Raw genomic sequence first — 18417 nt, forward strand, 5'->3', positions numbered from 1 at the left:
GGGAAAACACAGACAGAGGGAATAATTAGCTCACTCTGCTCGTGCTGCCTCTGGACAGCTCTTACACACCTCGAATGAGCATCGGGAGAAACTCCTCACTTGCTCCCAGCCCTGCTGTTTCATGAGGTTATATTGGTGGGCTGTGATTTCAGAGATGGCATAAGATTGAAGATGAAATAACTCCAAAGCTTCCCAAAGTAACAGGGAACTCTGATCAGTGGCAGAACTTTTTGGCAGCAGTGTTCTAATTGCATCCTTTGGTATTTGGACACGGTACGCTACTCATTAGGTTGCCTATGAAGGCATCAGCTTAGCCTTCATCTGCCGAACAGATTTTAGTGACTCTTTGGGAGAATTTTAACATGATGAAGTAGGATATCCTGACATTTTTCTGTGCCACACATCAGCGTAAGTGCTGTTCAATTCTACCACAAGCTACCAATGTTGAAGTGAAATAAACAGAACAATTACATTTTGCTAGTATGCTCAGTCCCATGGTTCAGAAACAATGAGAAACTTGTCATACTCATGAGGTGTGCTGGGAGCTGAAGCAAACTGGGTAAACTGCTATATATGTGGGCATGTTGTGATTTTTAAACAGGACGAGGAAGCCCCTACAGATACATCTCACAAGCAATATATGGAAGCAATTAGTCCTTCAGGATTTTTTATTTTTTTTTTTCACAAACCTAAGCTGCTAGAGCACACGAATTTGTGAAAGGTTAGGTGAGAAATGATATGGACTCAGCGACATTACTCACCAGTCAGAATCAAGCCACAGTCACTCTTGTGCAACAGCCATGCCTGTCAAGGTTTAAGGGCTTGATACATGAAAGCAAGCCTGAAGGGAAGGAGTGGGTGTTACTGGTGAACAACATCCACCAAGAAAATAAATTTCAGGCTACATCCCAAGTTTGCTTATTTATATGAAAATGTAACACTGAGAGCGAAATTTTTGAAAGCACTTGCGTCACTTAGGAATTGCAATCCTACTTTCAACATGAAAGAAACATGGCAAGTTAGTGTGGGCGGGGGGCAGATTATTTTAATAGCTGGCTCAGTTACCTCTATAGTGCACTGCAGTCTCTTGGGGAAGCACCTCCTGAGGCATTTAGGAAAGGCGCCTGAAATACTTCTGAAAACATTGTCCCAGAAGATATTTATTCAGATTTATTATTGCATTTATAATTGCACATGTTATGATAGCTGCACTGATAGATTCCAGACTAATTAATCTGCACCCTGATTCACATGTTATTTATAAGTGGGGAACGGCACTGCCAAATATTAAGCACTCCCTGTCAGCTGCTGAATGGCCATCACGCCACCACGGTCTGTAGGCACCGCACAGAGTTCAAAGCACCTTTGAGAGTAAAAGTTAATACTGTGACAAGAGAAATGCAACATCATGCAGCTTTTCTAGGCAGTACTCATGTCATCAGATGTCACAATGAACTTGTGAACACATCTGCACCTCAACGTAAAGCTCTCTCTCAAAACCGGCATGAGAGTTGTCACAGGAGAAAGGTCTGTTTCCCATCCATTGGGCAGAATGTGTTTGCACACAAAAGAAACAAGAGAAAGGAAATGAACATCAGCCCTTACAGATGATGGTTACGCAAAGGCAAAACTGAAAATTTGCTGGCTTATTTCCTTTATTAAGCCCAAAATGACAACTTCAAAAAATCCTGGCTTCATAAATAAATCAAGTGCCTTCATTAAAGAAACATTTACTGCCATTTTCTATACTTTATTTTAAGGCATACAGAAAAATATTTAACAAATGTGTATGCAATTAAATGCCAGGGACTGCTAATTACAGCCCTTCTGAATGCCTCTGCAAAACAAAGATACTCAATACAGTATGTTAGAAAGGGTGGGGAAAAGAAAGAGAGGAAGCTGAAGACAATCTAATTCATTTTACCACAGATATATGTTGGCCTTTGGCTACAAGCAGAGAATAAGCCATCAGTGTAACCCCAAATGGCAGCCAAAGGACATTTTAGAGTCACATCTTTGCTTCTGCTTCTCTAATTCATTTCCAAAACATTTCACCTCTAACTAATGATGGAATTTACTGACAGAATGTAAAGGACTGTCTGGGGTTGCAGGCCATTCCAACAAGGCTTTAATGACATATCCTTCAGGTTGCACAATCTTTATGTACTTAGCAGTGATTGATCAGCCCTGGCAGAGGCAGGTACTTCAAAGGCAACCTTATACAAAAAATAAACTCTACCTTTGCCAAGTGTTGGAAAGAGCACTAAATTAAATTTAAAAATCAATTCCTACAGACAAGAGAGTCATAAAAACTCAGTGGGTTTGTCTATTTGGCCAACAGGCAAAAAATTTATGACAGTACAGTTTTGTAATTAATAATAGAAATACAGTGTATGTTTTTGATTGGAAAAAATTAAAGATGCCAAAACAACATTGCTAAATATTTATGCTGATTTGTGACAGTCCCATTGAGCAGAAACACAAAACATGCATTTTGATGAATTTCCAACTAGTGTATGTCATACTATACTTTTTATTTTTCAAAAAAGAATATTAAAACTATTATAAGCTTTGTCATCTGCTGTAAGGCAGAATGATGTAATTTTATTCACTGCACATTTCCTGTTTGTGAGGCAAAAAAGCATAATTTACTTCTTATAAAAGGGAAATATATATAACTATATATATATATAATTTTATTGGTATTAACATAATGCAATACCATACATTGAACAAACAGAAAGAAAACATTTCAAAATACATTTTTAAAAGTATCTCCCCATAAGATAGTATGAAATACCAAATAATTAGCATTAACATTATTACAATACACCCTTAGCCAAATATATTAAGGAAAATCCACATTCTAACCACAGAGAGAGAGGCAAACATCAACCCAGAGGGGACCCAGAACATAATGATAAATACAATATCTGAATCTACTTTGAGTGACATCCAGACAAATGCTGGCCCCAAAACAGCCCCCTGGAGTCTGGGTGTTATACAGAGAATACTTTGTGCCTACTTGGCCAGGCAGCATCACTCACATGTTTAAGTCCTAGAAGATAAAGAGGAACTGAAGAGTTTATCTGCAGAGTCTAATAAATCTCAGCGTGAGGCATCTTCTCCGTCATCATCCAAACCAGTGTCAGTGTACCCTCTGGTAATTCATTACAAATCATTAGATAAATGGAAGTCTCTGAAAGGTCTGTACATACCTCCACTTGACAGAATACACTTAGTTTAGCATGACACTGCAAGGTGACTTCCTTCACTAACGTGAAGTATGCTTAAATGACACAGGTCTGGTTGGCCTGAATGGGTTCACTGGAGTTCAGTACAAGCAACAGGATTTTACAGTTACCATGGCTGAATCCCTCTTTAATTCCTCGAGGTCTGCAGAACAAAACTGAGTGACATCAAAGCCCTTCCCTGCCAAGACCCTCTTCCCCTTCCGTTCTCCCGTGCGGGGGGCAGTATTTTCTGCAAATGTGCTCCGTGTAGACTGGATCTGACCTTGTGCCTAGTCCCATTGTGGAAAGGGTGCATTCTTCAAAAGACTGGCCATGCCCTTTGACACCTTCCTGGAAGCCTCATATCCAGGCATGTGGTTGTCTATGCTTTAACAGGTCTGTTCTCTGTTACAAACATCAGTTATTCAAGAAGAACTGACTTTCTGAACGGAGGCCATTAAGTTGCTTGCAAGAGGCTGAAGTTGAGTCTCCGTCGTGTCAATTCTCTAATGATAAGTTTATCAACCTTTGAGTCCAACCGGTTCAGTGCCAAGAGAAGTAGATCCCATTTGACATGGAGAGGTGCTATCAACTCTCGCAGTGTATTAGCCTAATACGATAAAGCAGTGATACAATATGGTGAAAGAACTGTGATGTGCCATTATTTCCATACCATATTAGTATATCAGAAATACTGTCATGCAAACAAGAGCAAATAGCAAATCTGGCATACAGTAGCAGCACTACAGAGCTTTTCTAATCTGCATGCAGCTATGCTCATGAGGACAGAGACATGGCACTGTTCTGCTGTTACACACTGCTCCATCCCTGATGCAGAAGAGGTATTTAGGGCAGAAAGGTATGTACTGTATCTTTGTGGATATGCTTAAAAAAAGAGCAGAACAAAGACCAATTAAAAAAAAACCAACCAAACCAAACCAAACCAAACAATACAATAAAACAAGAGAACAATACACAGCCTAACCAACTGGGGTTGGTCTCCTCCGTGTTTAAAAGACATTAGCTCATTTGGAAGCACTGGAAAAGGGTCACATGAATGAGGACAAAGGAAGCAAAAAATGTGCCCCAAATCCACCAAACGTGCTAAAAACACAGAAAAATATCCTGTTGGCAACTTATGCATGAACTAGAAAAAGAAGTGGCACAACGCGCTCTGGCTCTTTTCCTTGTCCTAGCTGACAATCCAGCTTTGGGCAACGTTGGGCAAAGGATAAGATACAGAGCTGGGAAATCATGTGATTTTTAAACCGTACTGACACTACAGACATTCAAAAGCTAGGGCTTGAGAACTTGAGAATCTTTGTGGGCCTGAGTTAGCAAAGAAAAGAGAGATGAGGTGGAATAAACAGCATCCAGCTAAGTTGTTTACTCAGAGTCTCTGTGTGGATATGCACTCACTGCACAGAGGGCAGCTTCAAAAGCCCAGCTGCTCTCAGTACATACCCTGTTCTATTATTGTCTACTACACTTACTTGTAATAAAATATGAAAATTTCCATGAATCTTGAAATCCATTACAGTTTTAGATCCCACATATGAAAAGCTGGGGGACATTTTGTTGTTTAAAAAAACCACTTTGGGAAAGAGTTCAACTGTGCAGAATAGAAAGATGCACAAATTAAACCCAATTTAACTGGTAAGACTTGTTTATCCCTTGTTAAAGAGATTTTTTCTTTTTTTTTTTTTCCAAAGGACAGGATGAAAAAGGAAGGGAAATATCAAGCATTGCCTTTTTTACTCTCGAGTATATCACAAAAGGTCTGGAAAGCAGAAAAGAAATGTCTCAGTGACAGAAGGCACAAGGTGGAGAAAATCCCAGATGGAAACATTGGTGCCATTTACTCCACCCACGGCAGCAACTGGAAAATGAGTCTCCAGAGAGGCAGAGAGTGAGCAATGCTATCTGGAACTCAAACCCTGTTCAACCTCTCCTCCAGTGCTGAGGCTTCTCAGGGACTCTGTGCATTGACCAGGAGAGGAGGAAGAAGAGAGGAAAACAGTTTATATAACTATGTCCTAAGTATAGCAGTTGAGACAAATTTTTACATAACTTATTGTTTAAAATAAGGAATGTTTGATTCTACAACCAAAATGTGAAAAAAAACCCACCAACCAAACAAAAAAACCCCACGAAAACCAAACCAACAACAACAAAACACAAAATAAAACAAAAAAAACCCCAAAGCAAACCAAACAACCAAAACAACAACAAAACACAAAAAAGAAACAAAACACCCTCCCCCGCCCCCCTCCCAAAAAAATTCCAACCCCCAAACCCCTGAGAAACAAAAGGCCAAACCAGTACATTTCAGGATTCATGAGGTTGAGGGAAGGGAGACTTTGGTAGACTGCAAAAGGGAATGGTTTTCATATTTCATCGTGTTTTATTCTACAAATAGTCACAACATTTAAAATAAGAGTCTTGGATTTGTTTGGAAAAACATGCTAAGTGAAAGAAGATACTTCTGTCTCACATGCATCACTTCTGCAGCTTCAGGAGATCCTGTTGTCTCATGGATGTTGCTCATATAACTTTATCTCTAAACATTCAGGAAGTTTGGTTTCAGAGGTGAGGCTTTGAGGAAAGAAATTTTGCTTTTCATGAAACAAGGTGGCTATGAATTAAAGGAGGGTTATTGAAGGTAGGGTAAATGTGTTGCCTAGGGCATGTCTATACCCCGCTCTATATGTTTATACCCTGAGGCTGGGACATGTCCTCTGTGTCTACTGAAAAATTGTGCTTCCTTCAACAAATGGTGGAACAGGACTTTATTATGTGTCTAAAATCCAACTCAATAGGTGACTATTTCTGAAAGAAACTGCTAAGAAGACACTCTTTCAAAAAGCCTACTTAGTAATATTGCTAAGGCCATTACAGGCCTATCATCAAACACTGGTAATTCTTCACTGTCCCAGTTTGGATCAGTCATAACGTGCATGAACAGCCTTTCATTAGGACCTCTTAAGATAAGTGGCAGCATACACTGTCCTATTTATCTGACAGTGAATATAATTAACAGGCACACTTGAGGGGCTATTCTAAATAGATTTTCTTATTTACTATGCCACTGTTACTGAGAGTAATTTCCTATTACAATATTTCCTATTAGTGTAGATACACATTAAGAGTTTAGAAATTCTGCTTTTTGGTTTTTCTTATTATAAAAACCACATTTTTCTTCCGTATCACTGGCATTAGCAAGATAATATAAGTAATCAATCTCCAGCATATGGTTCCATTTCTCGATATGTTTTTTTTTTTTTAATTTATTTTAAAGGATAACAAATACAAATAACAAAGAACAAATAATGTACTTTTGGATGGATACTTATTGACACTTTGACTTATGAAACTCATGAGACTTGCAAATACTTTGAAAAATAAACCAGCTGCCATTCATATACAAAATGAATATGACCCTATGAAAATAATGAAGTGAACTTACTGCATTTATCAACCAAATTACGCATGTATTATGAGAAGAGCTTTACAGCAAATGACTTCCCCAGAGAGGTTACAGAAACAAAACTGCCTGCTATAAATCTGCACATATTTCTTCAGCTAATGCGGTCACATAAGATACAAGGTATCTTATGTCTGAGCAAACCTGTAGCAATGAGGGGTATTTACCCATTGAAAGTGGTGGTGACAGAATGCATCAGGACTGGGATCAGCCCGCCAAGCAAGAGCAAAGGGAAACTCCGCAGGCCTTCCTGAGCATTTTACCACAGTCACTTGAGAATACACTTTCTTATGAGTGTTCACATCACATATTTTACCTAAACACACTACAAGATGCCCGATTATTAAATGGTACATTTATGGTAAATTTGCTTTTCAGACAAGGGTTAGGTTGAATAATAGCAGGTTAAGAAACTTACTTTTGAAATAAGTACTGAGGTTTTTATAAATTTCAGACTTCCCATCTATAGTGACAATCAGTAAAACTGTAACCACCTTCTGAATCTCTGTCCTTCGGTACAATAATTGAATCATTTTGGTTGGAAAAGACCTTTAAGATCATCGAGTCCAACCATTAATCTTGCACTGCCAAGTGCACCTCTAAACCACGTTTCCTTCATTTGTATCCCATTTTGTGTACATATTTCTACTTCTGTCTATATATCTATGAGACATACAGAAGAACTTCAACTAGATGCTCCTCCTTATTATCTAGTCCAATAATGATGTATGTCTAGTTATGCACATTCCCCTAAAGGTAAATACTACGTGTGGTATCTGGCTGCTTCTGTTAGAAGTCCAGTGCCAGATACAACTCCTTCCTTGCTAGGAAAACGGCTCGACACCATTTGACACAGAGTCCTCAGAAGGAATGCTGACAGATCTACAAACTGTCCATTGCTCAATGGTGGGAAGCTCTTACTGTCTTCAGGACTGCTCAGGTCTCAGACAGATGCCATGCAGAGATGAAAAGGAGCTGGTACAGAGCCTGGCAATGAGAGTGCCTGAAGAAAGAGGGTTTCGAAGACACATCCAGTGCAGCCCCCTGACAATATACTCCAAAGCAGCATCTCTATAAGTTATCCTGTAAGGAGTGAGTTAGATATGGATGGAGCAGCAGGAGTCACTCAGTACTCCTCTGGAGATTGAGTTACTGCAGTAAAGGGCACTAAATCAAACAATGACAATATGGGAATATGCTACCTATAAATAGCAAGTTCCAGCTTTTCCATCATCACAGCATATGCTTTACTGTCCTTCACGTCCTCACTGGGCTAAACACAGGAACACCAAGAACACAAATGTTATATGAGGAAGCACCACAATGAGGAAGAGGTTCAGGGTGTGCTGTTTAACCTACTGGTTAGATTACGTATTGCTGTATCTGCTCCTCTGCAAGTGCTGTGTTTGACTCCATGAGAACAAGACACAGGGAAATTACAGGGCTCTGCTCGGCATTTTTCCTCCCACTTACCACAGTATTTCTAAATGCATAAAGGTATCTTGGCTCTCCCAGTATGTACTACATATACTACAGCTATTGCTAAATAACCCTCTATCTATTCAATACCAAAAAGCTACGTAACCTCCTATCCCAAACAAACAAGTAAGTAAGAACCTCACTAGAGTTACAAACAAAAAAAAGCACCTGGAGAACTGAAAATTCATAGCTGAGGTTGTCTAATACACTCCAGCACCATACCACTAACATACTTATTGGTACACTATAAACTCATGATGCTTTTCCCCAGACTCCTGCTTGGCCGTGCAGCTGTGGTGCCCAACACCACTCTGTCTCTTGGTGCCAACGCATTGCACAGTGGGTGCTGAGGTCACCTGCACTCAGATTGCTCTTACTGCTCCATGGAAGCCACCTCTGATAACAACAGCCATGGACTTGGAACCTTTCTTTCTGCACTACCTTCTGCTGAAGTAAGACATCACCCAACTATGTCAAGGAAAAAGCTTACATAAAGATCAGGCATTTGCTTTACTAACATTGTTTCTCTAGCTGACAAAAAACTTTTTGATAATGCCACTAGAGCTCCTATATTATTTGCTCTTTGTTTATGGATCTTTTATTAATTGATGAACTTCCAGCTTGCTTGACAAATAAGGAGGATACCTGTATCCATAGCTAAACATCTGAGGAAGGAGCACCACCCACCCATAAGGACCCCATTTTTGGCTCCTCTTTGGTATATGGATTTTTTTTTTTTTTTTATGTAGCACATTAACTTATCAAGTCTCTCCATATTATATACATCTCATTGTTATCCTTGTGCTGTACAGGTCCCTCCTTAGTATTTGTAAAACTCTCTCCTTTAGCTCATTACTGGGGTCTTACTGGAGTGACAGATCACAACTCCAAGATGGAGCAGCTTGAGTTGTGGCTCTGTCTGGAATCTGCAGTTGTTTTTCCAGAGCAGTTTGTTTCATAACCATTGTAAACTAATACCATAGATTTGGTCGCAGATGCAGGAGGCCCTCTAATTTGGGACATTAACAGTGAGGTTGGGTAAATAATGAAAAACATCCATTGTTATTTGTATAAAAAGAAAAACGCACATCGTTCTTTTGGACGGGAGAAAAAAGCACACAGTTGAATAACGACGGTCAGAAAAAAAAGAAGTTGGCTGATTTCTTATATTTTATATATGTTCAGAGGGCACAAAATGTAATCAGGACTTCAGTGTCCCACAGGGCAATTTATTAATTCTGAAAACTTTTAATTCCTGCATATTGGCACTCTAATTGCTGGATTACACTGAAATTAAGCTATATACGCTGATGGGACAAGCCTCACCCAGGAGAACTCCATGTTACATTCAAAAGACAAGCAGATGAGGCATACGTCTAAAGGTGAGGTTCCTTTCCATCCAATTCTTAGTCCTGTCATAAGCTAAAATTAGCCAGGCTATGACTATAATGGTATATAAAGCTCAATTTAGTCTACCAAACCTCCTGTATAGCTTACACTGAACCACTTGAACAGACATGTCTTTATTTCCTGACCATGAAGTAGCAAGAACTGTTGTTCCAGTTTGTTGTCCCGTGAAAGAATGAGTTATAATACAGCACAAAAATGGGAGTTGTGTTTCCTGACTAATGCTTTGGACTTCAATCCTGGGGGAAAAAAAAAAAAACAACAGGAATGCACAAAGTTTTTGCATTTGTATCACCAAATTTTTTAATAAGGAATATTTAAGGAGAATCGGTCCTATTATCGTAGCAAGCTATGCTCAGTATCACTTTTATTAGCAGCATATTTCTGGAAATTTTTATACATTAACTCACTTGGGAATACAAATACTTTCAGACCTCAAACCCCTTCCTCAGATCATGAAACTGAAATACACTGCACAAAATTAGCATATAAAGAAACTGATTTTAGAAACCTTGATTCTAAGTTATTTGATTTCCATAAAAATAAGGCATAAATAGCTTTTCCTGCTTTAAAACAATGATTCAGCTGCTTTCTCAGGTGTCTACAGTGTCCTGGAAGCCCATCAGACCAATACAGCAGTGAGTTGCTTGTTTTGCTGCAGTGAATTCTACTTGAGAATATAAAATGAAGAATTAATGATAAAATGTTTCACACCTGGTAGATAGTGAAAGCATACATCTTCATCTGATGAATTTGAATTTTATTTTTTATGAGAATAATTATGTCTACATAAAAAGCTTGCACAGAAAGGTTTTATGTAAGCTATTCTTCTGGCTAGTGGAACATTGCTCTGGTTTTTGCTTATAATTGCTTGTATATTTCTAACATGTAAGAGCTATTTTCAGAGGCGCTCCAAATTTTTCATAAAATATATATCCTAAGTCTATCATATGCCAAACAATGCACTCACCACTGTAAGAACAGAAAATCAGAACTGGACAGGGATTTCATCAGGCTAAAGGCTCCTCTTACAGGAGTCCAATGCTGAAAATGTCAGAAGTTCCCCAGTGTATTTCAACTTTAAAGATAGCAACAAACAACAAACTTTAAAGTATTTCAAATCCCTGAACATGCTACAGTGAGTATGATCTCTTTAACTGGACACTATATCTTCAAGCTTGCAAAAAAGTACTTCTATACACAATTTAGGAGGGGGAAAAACCAGCAAACTAATCTGTCGTATCACCTTATGTGTTCAAACTCCTGGCTAAATACTCATTCAGAAAACCACAAGGGAGCTGTTTGGTGAAAGAAAAGGTAAAAGGCATTTGTCAGGCTGGTCAGGAAGCCCAGAGGAGGCTTTGGATGACACGCCTGGGTTTCCCAGCCACATGATGCCCAGCCATTGAAAAGCCCTTGGCTCTGCTGCCCAGCCTTCCTCTGAAATCCAGGCACCAGTCAAAGGTCCTCTTGGTGAGAGAGGACGTGGTGTGCCCAGCACCTTTTCAGGGAAGATCGTGATCAAGTTCTTGGTGTGCTGGAGATAACTGGGAAGGAGTTATTCCTACACTGTCACTAATCCCTACAAGGTTTTTACTGTCCATGATCTTTGTACAGAGGTAAAAAGACATTGATGCCCAAATGAATTGCTTCTCATTAGCCTTCTCCTTCCTGGTTCATCCTCAAGCATCTCCTAAACACTAATACGTTTCTGTCACACACAGAATCACAGAATCATAGATTAGTTTGGGTTGGAAGGGACCTCCAAAGCTAATGTAGTTCAACCTCCTGCAATGAGCAGGGACATCTTCAACTAGATCAGGTTGTTCAGAGCCCCGCCCCAGCCTGGCCTGGAATGTTTCCAGAGATGGGCATTGTATTTGATGAGGTGCAGTTTCCATACTTTTGTATGATGCTACTGTTTCACAGAAGAAAGAATCCAGCATTGAAAAGATTGCAGCACCAATACCTGATTTGGGCACTGGTTCTCTTCTCCTGCACATCTGCCCCCTTCCCAATGTGGGAGGGCAGAGCCCTGCTCATACCTCAGTGTCCCATCCCATGGGCCTGAGGGCAACACTCTTGAGCTCTGGGGAGACCTGCTGTCCTCTTGGAGTGATGCAGCAGCACACAGGGACAACCAGCATGGCCTCATCAGCACCCAGGTACCCATTTCCCTTTTCCTACAGCAGCACAAGTTCCTCTACCAGCACGAACCACCAGAGCGGCATTGGAGATGGGCACTTCTCAAAATATTTTGAAATGTTAAAAGTGTTCTTTTTCAGGAGAATGAAAATACAATTTCTGTGGCTTTCAGCTAGAACTGAGAGAATGATCTTAGGACATGCATGACTACTTGCTAACTCTTGTTACCTCACCCAGGGCTTTAGGTCACAAGCGGGGAAAAAAAGTCTTTAGCTTCCTCAAAGTTATCCATAACCAGAAAAAGAGAAGACTAATAAAATTAAGGAGGATCCTTCCCCAAGGACTGCCTCAGCTCTGGGAGCAGTTGGGTAGCAGGGCTACTGTTGGAACAAGATGGCAGCTGAGCAGACTAAGCCCATCTCTTCGGCAAGGAATATGAGCGGGAAGAAGGCCGGTGCTGGGTGGGTGGGAGTACCCACGGCAGCTCCACCACTGACACCTGACCTTGGCTTTGCCGTAGCAATCTGCTGGGAAGTGGGTGATGCATTTCAGACATCACTAGTATAAAAAAATACCCTTGATCTGGGTAATAGTATCAAGTACTCAGGAGGGCTTGGCCTGCTCCACTGGCAGCCTCCAGGCAAGCAAGCGATGCTCGTGCCCTGGGCCACCAGGCACTAGGCCCTGGGTCCTGCCCAGGGCAACAGAAAGGGTGTTGAGAGACTTGTTGAGGAAATCCTTATTGCCACCACAATTGGTGGCTGTTGTGTGCACAGGAATCCTACTTTGCAAAGGGGCTGAGGGAATGGGCTGAAACACCCTCTGATGCTGGAGGGAGGGCTACTTATAGAAAGAGTCTCCCTTGGCAACTGCCGGATAAGAGTGCTCTTCCTTCAGAACGTGGTCAGCCAAAGGACACTTGTCCTGAGGAGTTTCTGCTCTCCAGACCGGTCGCATGGTCATTCCTCCCATGGGCAAGCTCTGGCACGATGACCCAGAGCCACTCTGCAATGGATACATGCCCAGCAACTCACGACTCACTCCTCCTTCGTTTTGGTTAAGTGCTTTTCATCACTGAACAAGGAAAATAACAGCACCTCTGTAGTCTGAAAAACACTGAATATCATGCAACTGAGCTCTGCTCTCATCCCACGATAGCAACCTCCCCCCTATTGAGTGATTTCTCAGGCTGCTCAGTTAGCTATGTCCTCTGCTAATTTCTTTTGTAACTACGTTGTCTTTCTTAGTTTTCTTCTCCTCTGCAGTCTTGTATATGTTCAAGCATTACACTTCTCTTTCATACATCACTGACACCAAAACTACAACTTCTATTTTTTTTCCTGTCAGGCAGAACCACCTTGTACTAAACAGTTCCCTTTAGTTCTCTTCTTGGCTTGCAAAGTCACGATTGCAGAGTATTTGTTAAAGATATCAAATCCGCTTCCACAAAAACAGAGAATTTGGGAAGTTTAGATTCTACCTCCTAATAAATATAGAAAGTAGTGGAGATGAAGCAGAAAAAAAAAAAAAAATAGAGTAAATCCCTGATGTGTCACATACTGAAGGTTGTATATCGCTGTGGCCTTCTCACCTCATAAAGCAGTATTGAGGAAGGGAGGGTCAGTTAGGATTATTGGTGGAGTGAAAGGGTTTTCCTGCAAGGTGTGACTGCGCAGTCTAGGACCATTCAAGACTTGGTCACTCCTATAAACAAGGGGGATGTAACAGAGGTCTATATAATTATAAGCACATACATACACCAAGTAAAGAGAGAAAAGGTTGATCATTGCATTTTCCAGTAGCAGGAACACCTGAAAGTTTGGCAGCTTCAAAACTAATCAAAAGATGATTTTCTCTCCTGGACTTGAAATGTGCATCTCCTTGTTGCCACCTGATACAGCTAAAATACCCCTGAATTCAAAATTGCTAAAACTATTTTGTGGAAGAATCCTTCATCAAGGGCTACAAGCAAGATACCTTTAACTCTTGCCCAGAAATAAGTTTTTAGGCACTGTTCAAGGCAAGCTAACTGGGTTAGCTGGAATGTGGGGCTCGATGCTCTTCAGTGCACTAGCAGGTTTTGACTCAGAATTTGAGATGTGATACAGAACTACACAATCAACATTTTGGACAATTTTTACTAAGCCCTTATCTGCTGTGCAGAATGGAAATGTTAGACTGCAAGACAAAACAGTAAAAAAACCAAGCTTAGTGAGTTTCTAATTTTGCAAGGATTTGCTTTTTTCTGAGGAAAGTAAACATTCCTCTTAGAGAAGCTGTTTATCTGATGGCAATAAGCACACTAATTTTCCTGCAGAACATCAGAACTTGCTATCAGTACAACCGGATATTCCAAAGAGGCTTTACAACATTAGACTAGTCACTGATGTTTTTGTAATTTGCAGTGACTTGAATTTATGTTCATCTTCCTCAATGTTTTATATTACAGAAATATAGGTGGACAGGTTCTAGAGAAATTATCCTGGTGCAACAACATGAAATTAGGCTATAAATTTATCTTTGGTCTATTTCATATCTTTCATAACTAGTGTAAAAGAAGCACAGAAAACAAGATTGCTTTTAGAAAAGAGACTCAAGGAAAATAATTTCAAAACACACAGATGTCATGCTACCTTTTACAGTGTCCTTGCTCTTATCTGATATATTAAAGATTTTACTGTGGCTACAGAGTAGCCACAAAGTTCAATGTATATTATATGATATATCTGCTCAACAACTCTGGAAAAATAACTTGCTCAATTTAATTTTTCTATGAGAAAGTACACAAGAAAATAGGAATGGGCAAGAATTTATCCATTCTGATTACATTACGGCACGATAGGTAACGTAACAGCACATCTGCTAGTGATGAAAAAAATACTGGTGAGCACGATTTAAACAGTTCTCTGTGAACTATGAAACACAGCAAGAGTACGGTCAGCTTAAGCTGAAGGTTTTTAAAACAACCCCTTAGCAGGTGTGTGATTGGAGGAATTCCAAACTGGAAATGCACAGTTACATGCCTAAGTGCAGACAACAATCTCCTCTGCTCAGCCTGGAACCACTACAACCATTATATTTGCTTTGGAAGAAGGAGACAGACATTAATAAAGCCCAGGAGGAACAGACACGAAGATCTGGCTATATACTTTTTGTCACTAATAACAGAGCTAGCTATGGCAACCGCTAAAGATGAGCAAGAGCAGACTGAAGAAATGCAAAACATAAAAGAATAAAATAAAGAAACAGACTCACAACTTTGTATTTTAAAATATCTACTCCATTTCAATATGGTACAAATGAGTAAGTCATCTGAAGAAAAAGTCTCATGAGAGGCCTCTGCTCATACTTTTGGAAGACATGAGCTAATGGGACACTATGAGAAGGTTTTGTTTGTCAAAAATAACCATAACCTCAGCTATTTATGGCCAGAGATATTACAAGGTTTCCAACATAATCATGAGGTTATGCCAGATTCTCCTCTTTGGAGGACAACTTGGGCTGAGGAAATATTTCTGTGGGCTGGCACGGTCTGCCAGCACATGGCCCCAGTATAAAATATGTCCATTTGGGTCACTTGCACAGCATGCTACATTGTACAGTTCTGTGAAACAAAGGCAAAGGCAGCATGGGTGCATTTACAGGAGGTTACCCTGTATGAGAAGTGTGTTACTATTTTAGAACAGTTTTTCTAACTGGGGGAAAGATTTATAACACTATCATCCTCACGTGTGGCACAGTGCGTTAAGGCTGATGGGATTTTCAGTTGAAAACCCAATCACAGCCCAAGGAAACTTGTTCTATAGCCTATCCTCACCGTTACAGATTTATATCCTATTTCTAGTCTTCTGCCTTTTGCTTCCATCTCACCCCACTAGATTTTGTAGATTTTGCCATCTCTGGTGGACATCTCCTGGTGGACAGCAGGATGACCAGGAGCCAGCACTGTGCCCTTGTGACTAAGAAGGTCAAGGGCATCCTGGGGTGTATTAGAAGGGGTGTGGTTAGTAGGTCCAGGGAGGTTCTCCTCCCCCTCTACTCTGCCCTGGTGAGATCACATCTGGAGTACTGTGTCCAATCCTGGTCCTCTCAGTTCCAGAAGGACAGGGAACTGCTGGAGAGAGTCCAGCGCAGGGCAACAAAGATGATTAAGGGAGTGGAGCATCTCCCTTATGAGGAAAGGCTGAGGGAGCTGGGGCTCTATAGTCTGGAGGAGACTGGGGGTTGACCTTATTAATGTTTACAAATATATAAAGGGTGAGTGTCAGGAGGATGGAGCCAGGCTCTTCTCGGTGACAACCAACAGTAGGACAAGGGGTAATGGGTACAAACTGGAACACAAGAGGTTCCACTTATATTTGAGAAGAAACTTCTTCACAGTGAGGGTATCAGAACACTGGAACAGGCTGCCCAGAGAGGTTGTGGAGTCTCCTTCTCTGGAGACATTCAAAACCCAGCTGGACACATTCCTGTGTAGCCTCATCTAGGTGTTCCTGCTCCAGCAGGGGGATTGGACTAGATGATCTTTTGAGGTCCCTTCCAATCCCTAACATTTTGTGATTCTTTCCCTGCTACCCTAATGTTTCCTGTTCCCAACAAGCACTACAGATCACTACATCCTATAAAAAGTGTTTCCTTTTTTTTTTTTTTTTTTTTTAAATGCAGGCAAATTAAGCCCACACCACCTTGGTGGGGTCTGCTTTCCATTCTTTCCTCTTTACTCATTGGTTTACTCTCAGCAACCTCCTACTCCCCAACAACCTGGGGAGCCATGATGCTCAGAAATGCAGACAGTCCACTGGCAGATGAGGCAGACGAGCCACATTGAGGTGGAATATGAAATCTCACCCCTCATTCCTGTTTTCCTTTCAGTAGAAACTCAACAACAAACAAGTGTCTCAGGGCTCCAAGGGACAGTGCTGGTGGCTGGGGCCATCTGACCGTGCTCTCAGCCTCTCACGTTCAGCTTCCTGTGATGTTCAGGAATAATGAAATCCATCAAGGACCCACGTGTTATTTTCAAAACTGACTGAAAAGTCTAATTTTTACTGCAAGTGACTTCTGTACTCTTGCTATAAATGCCACAATCTTGTTTAGCCACAACATGTACAAGCTTAGCAAATTGGCCTTTTGGGATGGAGGACAGCAAGAAGAAGGTGATTGACATTTTCGTATTTCATTAACTGTAAAAGCCACTTTCAAATTGTGACTCTACATGGCAATAATTTTTTTCATTTTATGAAAACCCTGAAACTTCCTTCCACCTTCTACTAATAGTTAAAAAATAATTAAACCAAAAATTTCAGCCATCGTTTAGACAAGTATTCCCAGGAAAATTAACACACATCCTCTTTTCCTCTTCCCTTACTATGGAGACATTTTACAAGTATTTTGTAGACTGCACAAGACATTCATGGACTGAAATTTCTCAACTTCTTAGAGTTTGCACAGATGCAGGGACAGCCTGCGTATGCCATAGGAATCATGATGGCCACTATAAGGCGCCCACATCTGCAGGCAGAACTTGTGAATTGAACTGCAGAAAGTTCAAATGCATTGTGAGCAGAGAACTTGGAAACTACTGATTTATTAATGCATAGTGTACAAATGTCTAAAGTACCTTTTAAAAAAAATATTTTTTATTCGTCAGTATTGCCATTTCATAAACCATTATAAAAACTCTGATATTTTAACTTTCAACGTGCTGGTATAAAAAGTTTATAGTATGGTTAAGTTATCCTACTTCACTAATAAGTATTCCCAGCCCCCATAGGAATCACACGAAACTTTCGAGGCTACATTAGGAAATATGACATTAAATACCAAGATCATACAATAGCACTGGAGAAGGTAAGTGTAGTCCTCAGTGTCAAAAACATGTGCAAAAAATAAAGAAGTGGGAGTGTAAAATTCAAACACTAGTTTTCCTAGGCTCTTTACACAGTCAGAAATAAAAGCATTCTCTTCCATCTTCTGAAAAGACTGAAATCAGCTACTCCAGTTTTCCCTAAAACTGTTAAAGTTAAAAATATAAATTTTTTACTGTAAAAGTCTGTGCATGCCCTTAGCTTGATTAAAAAAAAAAAAAGTCTATTGAAAATAAAATTTATTTTCTTATTTAAAAGTTGAAAACAAGTGACAGGGTATTTTCTAGTCGGAAGGAAAGAAACAGAAGAATTCTCCGAATAATTAGCTTCAAGCTTTTTATAGTTTAAGTATGATTTACATATGGGATTTCAAGTGTTCACACTACTACAGTAAAAATATCACTTTAATGCCAAATGTAGAAGCTATTAGAATACTGTTCTGTGAATTCTGAAGCAGATTTTGCTATTTTTACTACAGGAAGATACTTCTCTAATTCTTTAGGTCTCCTGTTCACCGCTTCTCAAGTGTTCTGTAATGACTGCTTTGCATGTATAGGAAACATCGAATCAGCTGCAAGGAGCCCCCTGACACATGTCTCTGGCATCGCCAAGCCCAGCCAGGTGCCATACCCACAATCTCCTCCCGCTCGCCCCACTGCACTCAAAATCTGAGTTTCACTTAACCCAGAACTACACATGCAATGCCACCCAGTTAAGCTTTATTACTTATTCTCATTAGTCTTGCTGGGTTAAGTGATCAGGGTAAACTTCCTCCCTGCTGGTTCCCTGTGGCTGGACCTTG

The 18417-nt window shown here is 40.3% G+C and overlaps 1 protein-coding gene across 7 annotated transcripts in view; it reads right to left on the bottom strand.

The window, feature by feature from the left end:
* CNKSR2 (connector enhancer of kinase suppressor of Ras 2) overlaps nt 1-18417 on the bottom strand; it is a 216539-nt gene that overhangs the window by 13664 nt on the left and 184458 nt on the right. The window contains exon 21 of one of the 7 annotated variants that reach the window (XM_065858573.2): nt 1730-3843. The exons of 5 other annotated variants lie outside the window; for them this stretch is intronic. In XM_065858573.2, coding sequence (XP_065714645.1) covers nt 3839-3843 — 5 coding nt within the window. In that variant the 3' untranslated portion in view covers nt 1730-3838. Of the gene's footprint in view, nt 1-1729; nt 3844-3915; nt 4119-18417 lie in introns of those variants that run through there. One more of the 7 variants, XM_071812404.1, reaches the window with a different exon arrangement.

This window comes from Patagioenas fasciata, chromosome 1 (assembly GCF_037038585.1).
Source record: "Patagioenas fasciata isolate bPatFas1 chromosome 1, bPatFas1.hap1, whole genome shotgun sequence".
In the NCBI taxonomy this organism is placed as follows: domain Eukaryota; kingdom Metazoa; phylum Chordata; class Aves; order Columbiformes; family Columbidae; genus Patagioenas; species Patagioenas fasciata.